The sequence below is a fragment of the Marmota flaviventris genome, chromosome 2, assembly GCF_047511675.1.
Source record: "Marmota flaviventris isolate mMarFla1 chromosome 2, mMarFla1.hap1, whole genome shotgun sequence".
Taxonomy (NCBI): domain Eukaryota; kingdom Metazoa; phylum Chordata; class Mammalia; order Rodentia; family Sciuridae; genus Marmota; species Marmota flaviventris.
Window position 1 is genome coordinate 140966337 of NC_092499.1, and position 19516 is coordinate 140985852.

Sequence of the window (19516 nt, forward strand, 5' to 3'; positions counted from 1 at the left end):
AACTTGAGTCTCTGTCTCTCCCAACCTGTCTTCCCTCTCATGCCAGTGGAAGAGGGTGAGAGGGATCTCTTGGTCCCCTGGTTCTAGGTGGAGCAGAGCTGCCTGACCTACCTTTAGCCTCAAGACCTGTGGTGGTGGGTGGGGCAGTGCTCCACTGATTCTAGTGGAGGGGCTAGGCTGCCACCCAGGTCCCCTTGGAGGCTCCAGCAGGAGTGAGCCTTCCTGTTTCAGACCTGGCCCAGCTGGCAGAAAAGTGGTCACTTCTGTCACTCCAAGGTGTCTGCCATAGTCCTGCCTGTTCTTTATTTCCAGAACCCAGGCTTGCAGTGAAGATACAGGCAGGAGGAGGGGATCTCTGCCCATTTCTTGGGGGGGGGGGCGGAGGGAGGACAGGGGCTCAGCTTCTGTGGCTTGAAGCCAACTGGGGAGAGGTTCAGGCAGCAGCAGGACTGAGCAGGTCTGCCCATGCCTGCTCCAGCTAAGGAGCAGACAGAGAGGAGGTTTCCCTTGGCTGTCTGGGAAGCTGTTTTAAAAGAAGTGACAGTAAAGCTGAGCCAAGTGAGGGCCAGAGGGGACCTGCACCAAGCTCCTACATTCACCTCTTCACCGCTGACCTCAAGCTGGATGCAGTCTGCTCTGAAGGAGGAGGGAAGGAAGGGTCACTCACTTGTCTGTGCTCAGCACTGGAGTTGGAACCCAGACCCTCTGCTCCAAAGTTTGTGATGGCTGTCACTCACCCCTTGGCCTCCTCAGACTGTCCTCTTGGACCACATAGGCACCAGTGGCCCTCTCCCAAGTCCCTCACTGCTGGGCTAGCTCATGTCAGGGCAGGCAGTGTTGTTTCAGATGACCTCCTTTGGACTGCAAGGATCAAGGCCACATGGAACAAACTGTCCATTTCAGACTTCTAGGCCTGGAGAGGGATGGGAAGTTCAGGGGTTGAAGGGCAGGGTAACAGGGAGGAAGAGGAAAAGCACGTCTGGCTGTTCAGGAGTCTCAGGCCTATTGGTTTTCCCACTGAGGCCTCCCTCATCAGTGCATCGAAGACCCATTTGTCAGTGAGATGGAGAAATAATTCATGCCTATTTTTTGACAAATTAAAATATATGAGTGTGTGGGAAGGCCTTTTTCCCTTTTTTTTTTAATCTCCTAAGGGTAAATAAAGAGTTTCCCCAGGAAGAAGGAAAGTAGCCCAAGGCAGCTGGAGGGAGAAGCCCACACCTGGGGAGCTATTTACAGCTGTGGGATTACATTATGAAAGGAGGAGGCCTGCTGGGGACTGGGGGCTGTAACTTGGATACTCAGGGCAGCCGGGGATGGTAGATGCAGGAGATGGGGAGGAGCCAGCTGAGGGCACCAAACTGGAACAGAGATGGAAAGTCAGTGGGGTGCTGTGGCCAACATTCCAGAAATCTGAGGCACACACCACTTCCTCCTAAGCCTGGGGCCCCCTTCCCCACTTATACTCCTTTCAGGACTGAAAGACACCCACAGGGGTGGGAGAGCAGAGTTGGATGGGACTGGAAGGTGGTCCCCAGGCACCAAGGCTGCTTTGGGGATGAAGTGAGGGGTCACCCACTGTGAAGGGAGTTAGTTTTATTCTTGCAGCTCAGCTCTGCTTCTGTTGCTGCTCGAAAGGAAATTATAGGACCTGCAGACTGCACAGCCTTCCTCTCTTGCAAGCTCTTTGTGCGTCCCTTTGTCTTAGATTTATCTCCTTCTGCTTAAATTACCCGCTTTCTAGGCAGACCCTTGCCTACAGACCTCATGCAGATGGAAGGATGGCCACCCCCAGCCCATGCACCTTCCCTTGGGATGGGGCATTTTCATAGGGGCAGGTTTGGGCTCGCAGAGGCCCCGGGCACAGCAGCCCTTCTTAGGCAGGCGAGACTTCACACCCACACTGAATGGCCAGTCATCTAGGATCCTTGGAGCCCTCTGTGCTCTGTGCTTCTGTTGTTCTTTTTGGAAGGGAAGAATGAAACCTTCTTGCCCCTTTTGCTTCCCAGACAGAGCCTGTCTGGCTCAGAACCAACGACAGTGGGGAGCCAGGAGGGAGGCCATGGGAACCATTCCTCCTGCCGGGCTGAGGTGTCTGGGTGGGATGGGGGTGGGACGGAAGGGACCAGCTGGATAGCTCAGTGGGGGAGGGTCCTGCTGGAGCTGCAGTGACAGTGGAGGGCGGAGAAGTGGGTGAAAAGGGACCAGTGTTCCCCTGCCTCAAGGAGAGGCGGCTATTACCAGGGATACAAAAGCCTCTGTGAAGAAATCTGTGCACTTCCAAGTTCATGGAAAAAGGGACTACCCGTCACAGTCTGGCAGGACTCTTCGGTTGTTGGGGTGAGGAGGGGCAGAGCCAGGATTCCAGGCAACATTGCCATGTCTTCTGTATCACCAGAGGGCCAGTTCCAGTAGGCTCAGACTCAGAGAGGTAGGAAGCCAGTGCCGCTGGACATGGTGCATCTCAGTAGTTTCCTGGAGTCTCCCCCTCCCCACCCCCACCAGCCTTCTGAGACCAGACCCCACAAATCCCTATGGAGCTACATGCAAACTGGAAGTTCTCTTCTTGAATTAGTTCTGGCAGTTGCTCATTTGGGGATGGGTTGGAAAAATTTGGCAAAGAAAGGAAAAGGAACTTTGAAGACAGTAGACTGAATACCATGGAACACTTGGATTGCATTAATTAAATGGGAATAAGTTTCCATTCTGACCTCAGGGCAGATCAGTCACCCTCACGATTTGGGTCTGGCTCCAGGAGAGGGTCAAACTGTCCTCTTCACTGCTTTGTGCCGAAGGTATAGAAATAAACCTTTTGTCTGCTGGGGAAAAGGCTCTCCTCAGAGCTGGGAGGGGGTGAGTACCTCTTTCACCAGGAACCCAAGACAAGAAACAAATCCCAGCAACAATCAAGACTTCAATGGAAATTTATTTTTTTGAAAGGGCTGAGGAGAACTTTTACAAGAGTCTGAAGCCAGTAACTAGAAAGAAAGATAAATAAAATACAAAGCCAGTATGCTGTGGCAAAATTCCAGAAAACACACTGAAAAAAAATCTTTAAAGTTTAAACCTGCTTCACTTTTATACATAATTACAAATTAATGTACAGCGTTAGGGTTTTAACCCACCTTTTTATTTACTAGGAGTTAGCACAGATACAGATACAGCATCTGAAACAGCCATGGCGAGCAGAGGTGCCAGGTGTGTCCTCGGCGCCCTCTGCAGGGCCTGGCGTTGCAGTGCACACAGCGAGGCTGACCTGGATCATAGGCAGACAGACTGGGCTGTCCCTCATCAGCGCATGGAGGACCCATCTGTTAGGTGGTGGGGAAAGGCAGGGGACAGCTCATGTTAGGGGGAGGTCTGGAGGGCCCTGGCACAGTGGCTCCCACCTGGTTTAGGGAGGTCATCCGCTTCTGGTAGTGGACACTCAGCCAGTAAGGACCACCCATCTCAGTGAGATGGAGAAATAATTCATGGCCTGCCCAGTTTTTGACAAATTAAAATATACGAGTATGTGAGCAGGCCTTTTTTCCCCCCACCTTCCTTTTATGGCAGCATTAAAATACTTTTCAAAACCTGGCCAGCAGGTAGTAGATTCCAAGGCTCTGGTTAACTAGGAATGTTATGCTATAATGAAAAGAAAAATTAGGAACAAAACCCAAACAAACTCTTTGCCCTCTCAAATCTCTGAGGAAGGGTGAGGGAGAGCAGCAGGGCTGGTGGGGACCATCAGGAGGTACTATTGAATAAAGGCAGGGATCAGGTCATTTGTAGGCTTCCACATGCAAACGGCACCCAGGCCCAGAGGGGAACACCCTTCTGCAGTGTCTGGGGTCATCTTGGAGTCACCTTCCTGGCTACCAAGTCCACTTCCTAGGATTGTCCGTCTATCTACCACTCCCAGGGCTTGACTGTCCTACGGATACAACTGTCATGCAAATACCAAAATCCTTGGGAAGAAAGAACTGGAGCTGGAAAAAGAGCCTTAGAAACAAAAGAATGTAAGTACTTTTATGGAGAGTGATTTCTGAATCAAATTCTGACCTACAAAACTTATGGTTCCATCCTTTATTTAAGGTAGGGCTATTTAAGCCCTTGTACATCAACACCATCCCCACAACAAAAGAACAAATGAAACCCCAAGGGTCTCAAAAACATGTGCCGCCGCCTACTACTACTACTACTGCTACCATCACCACCACCACCACCACCACCACCAAGGCCTTGGAAAGATAACAAACAAGGGAGAAAATTAGCAAAGGGATAGCGTTTAGTGGCATAACCCTGAGACATGGAAGAGAAAAGAAGGCAAGGTCCGTACCTTTTCAAAAACATCTTGATGAGGAGTTAATGCTTCCCCACAAGATGGCTCTCACAGGGTACAGGGAATGTTGGCAAAGGTTGGATGTGGCAACTTGCATGTTTTCAACCCTCTTCTTTTTCTAAAAAGAAAACAGTTCACATCTAATTGTCTCAAAAACGGTGCCAACTGATGAGAGCGCATTTAAAGTGCATGTCACCCAAATGGGATGACAACTACTGAGATGATCGTAATTTTTGAGAGAAGATGTGGTCTCCTTTTAGGAAACCTGGGGATTCTGGGTAGTAATTCCATCCATCCTTGAAATTCCATAATTTCAGGCATCTGCTTTCTTTAGCTTGATGGTCCTACTGTGGGGAACTAGTGTGGGAAATACTTGTGGTCCCTGGAAAACCACTTCTTTTCACAGGAGAGAAACCTACACAGAGCAGCTAGAGTAGTTCTCAAGGTTGAAAGCAAAAGCATAAGCAGCAGCAATACCAGGTCGCTCCCCAAACACAACATTCCCCTTGAGGCCAAATTCAAAAAAAGGAGAGAGATGGAGTCTGCATGTGAGAGCACGGCTCTTGGTAAGTGGTTCTCTTTCTATATTCCCAGCAGGATACTGGGTGACGTAGGGGAATTCAGGGGATTTTTTTTTTTTCCTTCTCATTCCCAATTTGTCCAATGAGAACCTGACCACACTGTTTTGAGTTAGGTGTGGGCAGAGGTGAAATATGTTTTTAAAAACAACCACTAATAGACCAAAACAAGCTAGATGTTATACCTAGTAAGGAGTAAACTATACCTGAAGATTGAAATCAAGCCGTGTGAGGCTGCACAGTAACTTACAGAATCCAAAGTGATCTGTGGAAGACTGAGCAAATCTGATCAGCACTTTCATTTCAAACATGGAGAGCAGGACCATCTGTCCTACCTAAGAATGGGAAAGAACCAGAGGTCTTGGTTGAAGACTGCTCTCCTGTGAAGGCCAGGTGGGCCAGAGATAAGGACACTGTGGTGTCTCTGAGGAAAGTCAGGAGAGGCTTCAGCTATATATGTGGACTGATGGGAGGAAAAAACTTTTTGCTGTTTAGAGTCTTTGGGGAGGTACATCATGGTTTCAATAGAAAAATCAGCTGGCTTTAGTCTTAGAAGTTTGTTTCTTAAAAGTTAGAATTCTTTTATGACAAAAACAGGCAAAGGAAATTCATAGGTGGCAAAGTTTCCTAATTCCTAAACAAGGAAGACAACATCAATAAAAGAATGAGTGGAGGAGAGGAAGGGCTATAGCCCTGCCCCAACCCTAAATTTTCTTCTGGACCTTCAAGGCACTTGGAAAGCCAACCAGCCACGAGTAAACAGCACCAGCTGCTACTTCATTCTCTGTGCTGACCAGATAAACTGTTGGGCTAGTACTGGTTCACCTTACAAACAAAAACAAAACAACATACATACACACACTCACACACACAAATAAATAAAATTTAGGCTAAAAATTCTAAACCAGACCTCTTTCAAATAAACTGAAAGATAAATATCTCCATCTGCAAGGCCAGCTTGCAATTCATCAACAAGCACCAAGTTAGATTTGTGTTTGCTTTTTTAAAAAGAATGTTCAAAGCCACATGCTTCTGAGGGGCAAAAAGCAAGAACTGTATGCCACATCTGAAGCACAGAATTTTCCGGGTGTCCTCCATGGGGAGTACCAAGGTGGCAGTATTTGGGGCCTCAAGGGAAACCTTACCAATAATCTGTCTAGCATGTAACAGCAGGGAAAGCCTCAAGCAAACACAGAACAGTGGAAAGAGAGAAGGAAAACCAGGCAGCATTGTGACATCTTCAAGGGGCAAAGCATAATTAGCAACCTTAGATTTAAAAATATTTTTTAGAAAACCGAGTTCTGACAAGATCTCCTAAGAGGACATGAGTATTCCCAGCCACTGCCTGGTGCAGACCCCCTTCTCAGTCCCCGCTGCTGAAAACTGCTATAGGTAGGCTTATCCTCTTTGCCAGAACTTACTTATCAGACAGCCATCCTAGTGTGTGTGCTGGGAGGACAACCTCACAGAGCCTTGGCACACCAAGCGGGTGGTGGCTTCTGCTGACAGGGCACGTGCTCTCCCACAGGGAGGACCAAGACACAGCAGCTGCCCTGGGGGAGCCCTTATGAGGGCTATTCTGGGTGGTGACAACCAAAAAGTGTCACCACACAGATTATAGTACACAGGAGGCTTCTCTGTGCCTAGAATCTATAGGCAAGTATCTTGCACAGCCAGTATATTTCTTCTGGATTTTTTTTTTTTTTTAATCAGGTATTGAACCCAGGGATGCTTAACCACTGAGCTACATCCCCAGCCCTTTTTATTTCTGAGACAGGGTCTTGCTAAGTTGCTGAGGCTGGCTTTGAACTTGCAATCATCCTGGCTCCCGAGTTGCTGGGATTATAGGTGTACGCTGCCCCATCCAGCTCCTCTGGATTTTTTTTTTTTTTTTTTTAAGTCTGGGGCAATGAGATAAAGGTGGTACAGATCAGGTACCTTTTATACATGTCAAGTCTTCTCTAACTGGTTTCACAAATGCTTGTTATCCCTTCCAAAATAAAATGAGAAATACATGCAAAAACGGGGTGATGTGTGCACTGGGTGGTTTAAAGGGAACTCCATCTATTAGGATAACAGGATGAAGTACTGAATAACCATGTGCCATCTGGTCAGTTTGTTTTTTGATTTTGGTTTTGTTCCCCAAAATAAAAGGCAGAGTTTCAGAGCTCATTTGGAAACACTCTTTCAAGCTGTTAGGAATTCCTGACATGTCCCAAACCATTGCCTGTACTTCTGGGGCCACTGTTTTCGGTGTAACAACCTGAGTAGGGCCAGCCCTACCCGTGAGCCTGGGCAGTCACAGATAATGGATGAAGTGGAATCTGGGTTTCCTTCCCCACCCTGACATTCAGACAATCTGTTCTTGTCCAGGACCTGGGGAAGACCAGGAAGACTGGATGCTGAAAAGTTGTAGACATCCAGCGTAAGGGACTTGAGCACGCTGGGGCAACAGGAGAGGCGGTGCTGGGCACCACAGCCAGTCAGCAGGCAGCTGCCTCGGCAGAGAGGATAAGGTCAGCAGAAGATCTCTTCACCTTCCGTTGATACTTCTGAAGCCGGACCATCTGGAACAGTAAAGCCAGGAATGACAAGGAAATCCTGGAAAAGCTGCCCTTTTCATTTCACTTCCTCTGTGATGCAGCAGGTGACAGGGGCTTTGTGGACAATTAATTCACTTTCTACAAGTGGGGCTTCAACACTCATGTAGTAAGCGAACTCCTTAGTGATTTCTTCGCTAATTCTTGTCCCCATAACTTACATGATCACTAGAGTTTATAAACGGGCCTACAAAAGGGAAAGATCAATTCTAATGGAAGGTACAGAAAAGGATTCAGGGCAAACATTGCACATGATTGGGAGACATTTGGCACGGCTCAACCACAGGCTCTCTGACTGCTGGTGCATTAGTTAATCTGAGCCTAGTTTCCTCATTTCTCTTAGGGGCTTGTAGGACCTACTTTATACAGTCACTTGAGGACTATACCATCTGATGCTATTTTTTTTAACCAGTTAATGGATGAAGCCTACAAAGGGAGGACCTGAATCACTTCCTTTGGGCAAGTTCCACTTCCTCATGTGGAGAATGCTACAAAAATGAAACCTCATTCTACTGGGCACGGGTGTGCCACACAGCAAGGGGTTCTTATACACTCATTGCTCAAACATTCTTAGCAAGTGGGCTCAGGAGCATGAAAGCTTGGCTTTCATACATCTGAACTGTATCCCCTTTTTAAACCCTCATGTCACTAAAATCTCCCCTCTTTTAGAATATGGATACTATGGCCAGAGGAAGACTGGATATGGGTGACTTACCACCAGGCTGGGAGCGGCTTCCTTTGTTCTTCTTTTTTTTCTCCTTCTTTTCCTTTGGCTTAGCTAACCCAAACAGGCGGGTGGAGGTGCACGATGGGGCCTGGCTCTGTCCCTCGGGTAGTCTGTTTGTCTGGCTGGTTGAACTCAGTATGTGAAAGGGCCCCTTATCTTTGTGTGTCCGAGAGATGCTGTTCCTTTTGGGGGACACTGAAAGTTCTGAGTCCAATGACCCTGTTTTGGTTACTGAAGGTGCAGATGGCAGTGAGGACTCCTCAGGATTGGGAAAGAAGGATGGGATCCTCATCAGCTTGGTGTGCTGATGTGAAACCTGCACATATTCAAGAGAAGGCATTTTAAGCTGGAGACCATCAGCAGCCCTAGTGCCCATTCAATAGTTATTGGCTGGATCCAAATGGTGTTTACCCACTCTCACTGACTATGTAGAGTTCTGTCCAAAGATTCAGAACTGCTCATTCACTGCTTTCCTCCAAGTAGTCAGTATCCATGAACATGTTAAAAATATCACCTTTGATACCATTAATATCTATTCTACATGTCAGTATCATAAAGGATTAATAGTACCTCTCTGATGGGGCAGCTTAGGAGAGAACTGCCACTCCCAGAGGAAATAAGCACAGCTGCCTATCTCAACACTGACTTACATAAGGATCTAGCTATTTCATAGCAGAGATTACAGATCTGTCTATGTTAGAGGGTAAGTAAAATGAATTGGGCTTACACTGATCCTAGTCAAAGGTTAAACCAGAGATAAAGCCATTGGATCTCAGTTGCCTGGGAACCTTCTGTTCTCAAGGCTGTGCTGATTTTATTGGGTGGGGGTGGAATCCATACTTGGGTCATAAAAAACAACAGAGTCATTTCTTGCTCCCTACCATATGTCTGAAAACTTCTGTAGAAAGTGACCACTGCCCCCACTTTGGAAGATGCCTCTTCAATTTTCTTTCATGGTCCCATGTCAATCACTCAAAGAAACTGGGTAACATGAGTTTTAAAAGCGAAGAGATCTGTGCACACCCAGGCTTTCTATCTGGCACAAGTGTCCATATTCCAGAAGAACTGTGAACCATCACTGAGATAAAGTTGGGAGGCAGTATGCTGAACAACTGAAACCCTCTCCATGTAAACAGCAGCTACCAAAGAGGAAAGGTCTTCAACAGCAGCACAGGACGAATCAGGCCCTGAGAGTCCAGGTGTCTCACCACCCCAAACAAGCAAATCTGTGCAGATAGCCATCTACTGCTGTCTCCTGGCCACAGCACTGCATGTTATGGGGTTTCCTTGGTGTTTCCCTAGCAGGTTACAAGTTCCTTTACGTGGAGGCCAAGCCTGGTTTCTCATGTGGCACAGGACAGAGGATTTGCTCCCCAAATCCTGAATGGCTGACTGCTATTCTCTCAGATATGCTGAGGCTACTTACTTAGCCCATGTTGGTGCTGGCTGAGGAAGTTCAAGTGAGTTCAAAGGGTTCACTGACTTCCCTGGCCCAAACCCCTGAACATGTCCATCTTCCTCTTCAACTTCCTAAAGATGCAAAAGGCAGATAAAGACACTTCTTCCCCAACCCCATCTCAGAGTAGAGCAAAGACTGTAAAAACAGGGATTCTCTCTCTGCTTGCTTTTTAAATGATGCTTAGTTAAGAATGTCAGCCATTACATGACTTTCCTAGTACAGGTAAGGAAAAGCCCTCTCTCCTGGCTGGACAGAGACTCTTATTACCTGACAGAAGTCCCGTTCCATCTGCCTCTGGCTGAGCCGTTCCGCATCCCGCCGCAGTTGCTCTTGTTCTCTCTCCAGCTGTTTCTGGGCAGCACGCAACCTCTCCAGGTCACACTGGTATGTTTCCTTCTTTTGCTGGAGCTCCTCTTGGTCCTTCTCCAAGTCCTGCTGCCCGCGCTGCACCTTCTCTTCGCGCTCAGCCAGTCGAGCCTCTCGCTCCCGCAGTTCTCTTTCCCGGGCCTCCCACTCACGCTCCCTTCTGCGCTTCTCCTCCAGGTGCTGTGCCTGCTGCTTCTGGAGATTAGCCAGGTCCTGGCGCTGCTTCTCCAGGCTGCGCTGCTTCTCCTGCTCAATAAGGGAGCTGGGGCGGGATGAGCTCCTAGTGAGTGCTCTCTCGTTCAGCACCAGCTTCTGGTCCTCAATGTAGGTGTCTTGCTGTAACACCACACCCTGAGGAAAGCACACAGCAGACAGCCATGCAACTCTGACCCAGAAGAGCAGCGTCCTGCTGATTTCATACCAGGGGGCACTATGGGAGACTGACCCTTCCATTAAAAAAAATATTTTTAGCTATAGTTGGACATAGTACCTTTATTTTATTGATTTATTTTTATGTAGTGCTGAGGATTGAACCCAGTGCCTCACATGTGCTAGGCAAGTGCTCTACTACTGAGCCACAATCCCAGCCTCCCTCCCATTGTGTTTTAAGGGTCTGATATATGATAATAAGATGCTCTAGAACGACAAAGGTGCAGGAACTCACTTTCATGTCAAACCTGGTCACATACTTTCTAGAGTCACTTCTATATGCCTCCATCCCTAGGGTGCAGAGAGTATGTATATACTGCAGGTGGGAGGTTGACTCTTCAAGGAAGGAAATGAGCAGGATTCAAGGATATAACAGCACACAGAGGTATGGAAGTGGAAACTTTACAATTAGAGACTATCTGGAGTGAAATGCTCTCCTAAGTGCATGTAAGCACCCTGTGTCATTAAGCAGGACCCACAGACAACCAGCTGTTCATCAATTCTAGTCTTGGAAGGTTGATGGTGTTCCAACCACTGGATTTTGTAAGTCTCACCTTAAGAGCCAGTCTTCTCTAGGTTGAGGCTCCCATTTACTCATAAAGCAACACAAAAACCTCAAGATTCAGGTCAACAAAAATCTCTCTACTCTTGTTCTCTAAACAAGAAAGTGCACAGACAGAAGATGAAGGCATGTACCTGCAGAGTGCTGAGGAGTTCATGGAGATGAACAATGCTCTGGACAACCTGCTGCAAAGGAACAAAATGACTTCATGAATTTCAGAGTCCATCACACCAGATGGCATGACATCCTTACAATACAACAAGATACTTCTATTAAAATGTATCATAAAGCTTCAACTATTAAAAATGACTAGCAAAAATGATATGTAGACCAATGTAACAGAATAGAAAGTCTCAGGACGAACCCTAAGAATTTAGTATATAGCTGGGCATGGTGGTGCATGCCTGTTATCCCAGTAGCTTGGGAAGCTGAGGCAGGAGGATCTTGAGTTCAAAGCCAGCCTCAGCAATGGCGAGATGCTAAGCAAATCAGTGAGACCTGACTCTAAATAAAATACAAAATAGGGCTGGGGATGTGGCCTAGTATTTGAGTGCCTCTGAGTTCAATCCCTAGTATCCTCCCTCCTGCCAAAAAAAAAAAAAAAAAAAAAATTATATATTAAAATAAAGAACTGAGTATATATGTAGCATATCTAATCTCCAGAGAAGGAAAGGAAATCCAATTAATTTTTCTGAGAAAAGCGGCCAAATTTCTGGAAAACATTAGGTTGGGACCTTGGTTCACACACACAAAAATATTCAAATAGATGAATATATTAAGGGTAAAAATGGAACCATAAAAGAGCTATAGGGGAGGCTTTTTCAACATCAAAGTAATGAAAGAAACCACCCACAAACATGAAGGACAAACTTTAACACAAATTCAAATGAAAAAAAACTTTGATTTACAAAAGGCTCTCATAAATCACTAAGAATAAAAAGAAGAAAAAAAAGAATAACTCAGTACAAAAATGGGCCAGAAACACAAACCAGCAATTTACCAAAGAAATACAATGGTCAATTACATACAATATCAGCAGCAATTCAGGGGCTGAGAGTATAGCTCAGAGAGTAGCAGAGTACTGCTTAGGATGCCTGAAGCCCTGGGTTTAATCTCCAGCATGAACATAAGAACAATAATTAATAATTTATTTGAAATTAAATAAATGCAAAATAAAATAAAGAAAGGAAACCTGGATTTATCAAACCAACAAAACGTTAATTTAAAAAATGCTAACATCCATGCTGGGGAAATTAAGATTAAAAAATGGATTCTACTGAGGGGTAGAGTATGGTATCGTGTAACAGTTCAGACAGCAATCTGGCATGTTGATGAAGTAATGAAAAAACTATGCAAACAGTGTATGTACAAGGATGTTCCTGGCTGCATTATTTAAAAAACAAAGTGGGCTAGGCACATTGGTATATGCCTGTAATCCCAGACACTCGGAAGGCAGGGGATCACAAGTTAGAGACCTTGACCCAAATTTAAAAGAGAGAGAGAGAGAGAGAGAGAGAGAGAGAGACAGAGAGAGAGAGAAATAACTACTAGGAAGATTAAATAAATTATGGTACATGATACACTGATTAATATGCAGCTCTTCAATACCAGGCTTTGTACAAACATGCCTTGGGAAATGCTTCTAGGATGTGTTGAGAGAAAAAAGAAGAGGACGAAACCCAGAGGTACTTATACAAATTGTATAAAACTATTTTCACAACACTCATACACAGAGACATATCAAATAGAAGAAAATGTTGGAAATATAAACAAACATTTATCACAAGTTATTACTCAATGGTGGGATTATACTTATTAGATAAATTTAAAAACAAAACCCCAAAACGTAGTTACCAAGCATAGTTATTTTCAAAATAGTTTTTATTCCTTATTTAAGTTTACTCTAGAAAGACAGAAGATCTGCCCTAGCTGCCCACTATAGTATGTACTTTATACTGGAATGCTTCAAAAACAAAGTAGTCTTGCCACTTCAGGAATAAACACACCAAACAGGATGCATTCAGGTGACTGCTATATTAGACTTTATGCCAACAAACAAAATACAATAGGGTTCATTTTTGGGGGTGGGGGGGGTGAGGAGGAATGATTTCCCTTAATTTAAAAATTCAAAATGAAGCTCTGCAGGGATTTAAGCTCTTATGTTAAATGCAAGAAGGCAGAAACTAAAAGAATATCCTTGAGACGTGCTCCCTGAAACCCAACTATCACAACCAGGTGTGGTGGTGCATGCTTGTAAACTCAGTGACTTGGGAGGCTGAGGCAGAAGGATCACAGTTTGAGGTCATCCTTGGTAACTTCACTAAACCCTTAGTAATCTTAGCAAGACCCTGCCTCAAAATAAAAAAAAATTAAAAATACTGTGGATGTGCCTTGGTGGTTAAATGCCCCAGGTTCAATCTCTGGTCCGTCACCCCCGCCCATAAAAAGAAGCTACTATCACTTTATCTGATTCTAGTCTGCTTACACACAAAGGTAGAGGTTCAGAATAAGCTAATCGTGGACACAGCTGTGACTCTGAAGCTGATTTTATCCAAAGGAGTCAGGGAGGGTCTGAGGGACAGCAGTGCTGGTACCCTGCAGGGTCAGGCAGAGAGCTCAGCTGAGGGCAGTTACAGGAGACTAGCATCAGGGTCAGACTTCCACCTGGGAGGACCCTAAGGCTACTTTACTTTGCTCCTTCACATACCATACTGCATGAAAGACAGTGTTCAAAGAAGCAAATTCAACTTTAGTTCTTGAAAGAGGAAAATATTACTATGCAGTAAGTTAAATTCCCATGTTCAGACTTTTGACTTTTGGGATAAGGTTTGTGTTATAGGAAACGTTAGTACAAATTGTACTATGTGAAATTGGACTAAAGAAAATCACCAATAGGGCTTCACAGCCCTGTGTAGAGAAAGCTGAAGAAAAGCAAGAAGCTCTTAAGGACAGAGAATTGGAAATAGCCTTAGGACAATACTTTCACTGGCAAAATTCCAAGATAGTGCCTAAGGCCGAGGAAATGGACAATTGTATGGTTTTCATAAATAGATAATAGCCAGGAGTTAGCTTGTTTATAACAGCAAAACAAAAAAGAATATTCTTAACAATGATTAGAAATACATATTCTTTTATATAGTTCATAATGTCCTTACCTCACTGTTTCTTTTAAGCATAAATACCAGGTTAGCATTTCCACCCTTAAAACAAAAAATACACATTTAAAAAATGATGATCTTGATGCAAAAGTTATATGCAATGTGTTTCTAAGTTACACTGTAGTTTCCTATTTTTTTCTTTTCTACTCTCACTGGAAGGTAGTATAGTTCTAAGGTTCAACTATTTATTACTGAAGTCATATAAAGAGATCAGGTTTGTTGGGGGGGCTAAAACAAACCTCTTAATGAAACTGGTCCTGGCAGAAAGATGGTGGAATTAAGAATGTAAACAAAGTGTTTACACTCTAAAATAAATCTAAACCAGGGAGGACAAAGCGCCAATGATGTGGGATTCTCAATTGTATAGTCTTTTTGAATACTGTGCTTTCCCTCAAAATAAAATTTTACTAAAAGTAGAAAGTCAAGCATCCAAAATAAGATTAAAGTAGAATAATTTTAAAAGTTTTGAATTCTGAGGAAAGTGCCAAAGAGGTTCAGATATAATGTGTTCTAGAAATAAATACCTTTTTCAGACCACTATCTGATTCCGTTCTCCTAAGATCTTGCCCATCATCTCCTTCTTCCTTCTCACCTCCTAAATAAAAAACAAAGCTGTTTTTAGTTGTTGTTTTTAAGTTGTGAAAGAGACTAGCCAAGCAAAGAGTATGATATAGATAATTTAGGGATATGATATTTCTGAATTGTATTAATACTTCCCCTGCCCTCCAAAGGAAAATCTACTTGGAGTCTAAACCATTATTAGTAATTTCACTCATGCAAAAGCCCTAGAAGCAGGAAGGAAAACCAAGTAAGGTTGAATATCCCTGCCTTGTCTAAATGCATGGGATCATAATGTTTTGAACTTTGGGTTTTTTTTTTTTTCAGGTTTTGGGATATATGCATGTTATGAGTTATCTTGAGAACAGGACCATGCCAAAACACAAAATTCATTTGTTTCACATATACCTTTATACACAGACTGAAGGTAATTTTATACAATATTTTTAGCATGCCTATGTTCTGACTATCCACTAAGTGTGGATTTTTTCATTTGTGGCATCATTTCAGCACTCTAGAAGTTCTGGATTTTGGATTTTGAATTTGGGGGTTAGGGATGCTCAATCTATATTATTATTTCTTTGGCTATAGCTTAGCTGAGATCACAGAAGAATATTTTTTGTTAGTCAAAATGAACATGACTGAGTTTTTGTTTTTGTTTTTTGAGAGAGAGAGAGAGAATTTTTTAATATTCATTTTTTAGTTTTCGGTGGATACAACATCTTTATTTTATTTTTATGTGGTGCTGAGGATTGAACCCAGCACCCTGCGCATGCCAGGCAAGCGCGCTACCGCTTGAGCCACATCCCCAGCCCAATGACTGAGTGTTTTAGAATGCCACTAAAACATTTATTGATTAAATAGGACAGACAAGATGGAGCTACCAGAATACAAGTCATTTTTAGTTGTGTGGGAGAGTCAGGACTGCTTACCTTTGGAAGCACTCATCTGATGGCTGTCAAACCCTCCAAAGGTCTCCGCTCTCCGGGGCAGAGAAATAGGGCCAGCCATGACTTCTTGCTCAACAGGGCTGCTGATGGCTTGCCCAAGTACACCTCCCAGGCTTCCACTCACCAAACCCTGAAGGATCTCCACTGGAAAAAAGGTAACACACAAAGCTGACCTTCAGTTTTTCAACGAGGAGGAAAACATGTCATGGTAATGCATGATATGTACAGGGAACAGGATGAGGATGTTCTCAGAGTGACTAGGTGACTTTTCTGGTCCAGAATGACTCAGTTCAGGGTATACGTTTTAGCTGGATTCTATGGAAACATTTCAAGATGAACCTTCAACTTTACTTTTATTAAATCTGGGAAATTTGACAGTTTAAGGAAGGCAGAGTAATTTACTGGAAGGAGCATGGCTTCTGGAATTAGACCCAAAGATAATCCCTGAAAGCAAGGTAGGTCAATGTGAAAACATCAAGTAAAACTGGTGGGGTTTTGGTCCCTCTGATGGCAAGGGGTTCAAGGGGCTCGAGGAACCTAAGCATCTGACTTCTCAAATCTCACCAATTTGGGCTCTTTTCTAGAGCAGAGCCTACAGAAAGGAGAAAGTGCTAAAAGTTGAGCAGAAGAGGGACAACAGGAATGAAAGAAAGAAGGTCCTGAGAGAATCAGAGGCAGGAAATATCATAACAAGCATTACATTAAAAAAAAAAAAATCCTACAAAAGCTGGGCACTGTGGCAGCCTCAGCAACTTAGTCAAAATAAAAAGGGTTGGGGCGGGTAGCTCAGTGACAGAGCACCCGTAGATTTGATCCCTGGTATTACAACAAAACCACACAAAAATAAGAGAACTACCAAGTAGAAAAGTTATCTGAACCTCAAAGTTTAAAAACTAATTTCATTTAAAAGTACTGAAGCTGAATCCCATATAAAGTTAAGAAATGGAGGGAGGGTACAGAACAAGGGGAGTAACTTCCTTAAAGACAATAAAAAAAAAAAAAAAAGCATAGCAGAAAGATTATACAGAAAACAAAAATGCTTAAACACATTGAGAAAACAAACAAGATGTGAAAAAACCTAAGTCAAAATTAGAAGAAGAGATGAGGTGGCAACACTCAAAGAATTGAAACAAACAAACAAACAAAAAACCCCGGGCTCAACAGGTAAAAAAAAAAAAAAAAAAAGGAATAAATATTAAAAAGATGAAGAGATAAAAAGTATTAAAAGTAAAGTAATAAACACTGAAAATATGCAAGATGGACGATCACTTGGGCAAATGCAGTTCCTGGAGAAGCAAACCACCCAGGGAACAGGGAGAATACCTGAAGTCTGTGATTCAGGAATGCCTCTGCTGAAACCTGTGACCACATCAAAACAGACACTCAACCAAAACAACCAACAAGAAAGCAGTCTAATACAACTACTTGGACTTAAAAAAAAAAAAAAAATCCTTTGGTCATCTAAGCAAGTGACTTCCATGGGAAAATCAAATAGTCATCAGCCTCTGAGAGCAACACTTTATGCCAGTACAAAACAAAGTAATATTGGAGAAAATTAACACATCCAAGGGAAGAAAAAAACAGGCCAAGAATTTTACATCCAGCAGAAGAGATTTTCAAGTACAAAATGCTCAAGTGATTACTGACATGCACGAATTCAGGATATTATTCTCATAAGGCTTTCCTAAGGTATCTCCTGGAGATAAGCTTCAGACAACCATAATGAATAGAGGGACACTGACCTAAAGACTGATGGTAAGCTTTAATTTTATGAGCTTGTAGAACAAGAGTATGAAAGGAGAGCTCAGTATAAATGGTTACAAGCTGACAGTATAGACACAGAACACCTACTTAAATACATAGGGAGAATGGGGCTAATGTACAAAAACTATGTTTGGTAGCAGGAGTACCAGTATTATTTATTTGACACTGATGTGTGTGTTAAAGTAGAATGAAGACAGTAAGTAAATACAGGATATTCAATTCTATGACGCATCTTCGAGAATGAAGATTCATAAGGTGGAAGAAAGGACAGAGATGTAATATGAGACATTAGGTTAAAAAATCCCTATACTTCACAATTTGATTAGATACATCAACATGAATTCATATAAATATATTCACCCAACTCTGTCCACTGAAAAAGCCCAAGCTAGCAACAATGACATATTGAGTAATATTGACCATCCCCAGTGTCCATATTATAGTTTTAAAATATTATTTTCCACTAAAAAAAAATTAGAGCTCTTGGGAAAATGGTTGATTCCTATCTGGGACAGAAAACAATCAAGATGAGCCTGGACCATCTTACTCTACCAGATAGTAAAAAGAGTTCTCAGATGACTATGGTCATGCTACATAATGCAAAGTCAAACAAAGAGATGCTCACTTGCAAACATAGGACACTCTGAGCTTTAAATGACATTGAGAATTGCAATAACTTGGAACTCAGTGAGCATGTTTAAAACCATGAATCCTCCATATTTATTTTATTTATTTTTGATTGAACATCAGTGATCCATAGGCTCTACCACTGAGCTATACCCCAGATTCAACAGAAAATGGCTCAATAGGTGAAAAAAGGAATAAATATTAAAATAATAATATTATTAAAAATATTATTATTAAAAATAATAATAATATTAAAAAGAAAAAAAAGTATGGTTCCTCCCTTCAGAAGGACCATAAACCAATTTACTAACTTTGGAAACTGATAAATAAAGGGAGGGGGAAAAAAACCCCAAGAATTTACCCTATTTTTCCTATGTTACCAACTCCTCCCCCCAAAAATAACAGCAACATAAAAGGGGAGTCAATTACATATTTGGTGCCTCCTGATAAAGAATGCAACACTACAAAAACACAGCTTGCCAAAAGGAATCAATTCTGAGCAATTAAGCCTCTGAACTCAGCTGTGAATTTGAAGGAAAGAGAGGCCAGAACTGCAGTATGAATAATACTCACCTTTAGTTTAAACAGCTCAGATGATTCAAACACAGACTATATACAAAGAAGGGGACAGTGTGTAATTACTAGTAAGGGCAGAAATATCTGCTCCTATTGGAAGGAGGGAGATGTGATGGGAACAGGGTACCTGGAGGGGCTTTTAGGGTATTTGGCTACATTGTACTTCTTGACCTGTATAAGGATGCTCAACTGATAATTGAGCCAAGGGTTTACTCTAATTTTCTGTATCGGTGCTTTATTTTACAATAACACAGTAAAAACTGTTAACAGTGTTTAATCCACATTGGGAGAGGCCAAAGAAGGAGTAATACTAAATGGTAGTTACCCTCATTTATTGCACTTTTCATTAAAGGTCCACCTTTGAGAGCCTCCTCTGTGTTCGAGCGGAAGAGAGTTCTAGGGCTTTGAGTTGGGGAGCAATCCTCTGGCAAGGGAGTGCTGCACTCAGTCATGTCCCGGAAAATCATCTCCTTTTCTTCCAATAAGAGGAGGATCTGTTGGTCCTTCTGCTGAAGTTGTTCTTTAGGGTGGATGGAGAAAACTCATTAGTGATTTGTTTAGAATTTTAAGATGACTAAAACATGAGCTCCACCTTGTGGTAATTTATGGAAAAGGCCAAGACAGAAAATGGCTTCCTCTACCCCTTTTCATTTTTTTAAAAATATTTTTTAGTTGTTGATGGGCCTTTATTTTATTTATTTGTATGTGGTGCTGAGAATTGAACCCAGTGCCTCATGCATGCTAGGCAAGTGCGCTACCACTGTGCCACAATCCAAGCCCCTACTCCTTTTCATTTTGCAGGCAGTTATCAAGTTTATAATCTATAATTGCTACCTGG

The 19516-nt window shown here is 43.1% G+C and overlaps 1 protein-coding gene across 8 annotated transcripts in view; it reads right to left on the reverse strand.

Moving 5' to 3' along the window:
* Window positions 1-2908: 2908 nt before the first annotated feature.
* Window positions 2909-19516, reverse strand: part of Akap13 (A-kinase anchoring protein 13) — a 346713-nt gene continuing 330105 nt past the window's right edge. For 6 of the 8 annotated variants that reach the window (XM_071608649.1, XM_071608648.1, XM_071608646.1 and 3 more), the window contains 8 exons: window positions 19004-19198; window positions 15694-15855; window positions 14728-14798; window positions 14201-14245; window positions 11180-11230; window positions 9956-10405; window positions 8218-8545; window positions 2909-7469 (listed from right to left, as the gene is read on the reverse strand). In XM_071608649.1, the coding sequence (XP_071464750.1) occupies window positions 7420-7469; window positions 8218-8545; window positions 9956-10405; window positions 11180-11230; window positions 14201-14245; window positions 14728-14798; window positions 15694-15855; window positions 19004-19198 (1352 nt within the window). In that variant the 3' untranslated portion in view covers window positions 2909-7419. The remainder of the gene's footprint in view (window positions 7470-8217; window positions 8546-9955; window positions 10406-11179; window positions 11231-14200; window positions 14246-14727; window positions 14799-15693; window positions 15856-19003; window positions 19199-19516) is intronic. The other 2 variants (XM_071608645.1, XM_071608647.1) reach the window with 2 other exon arrangements.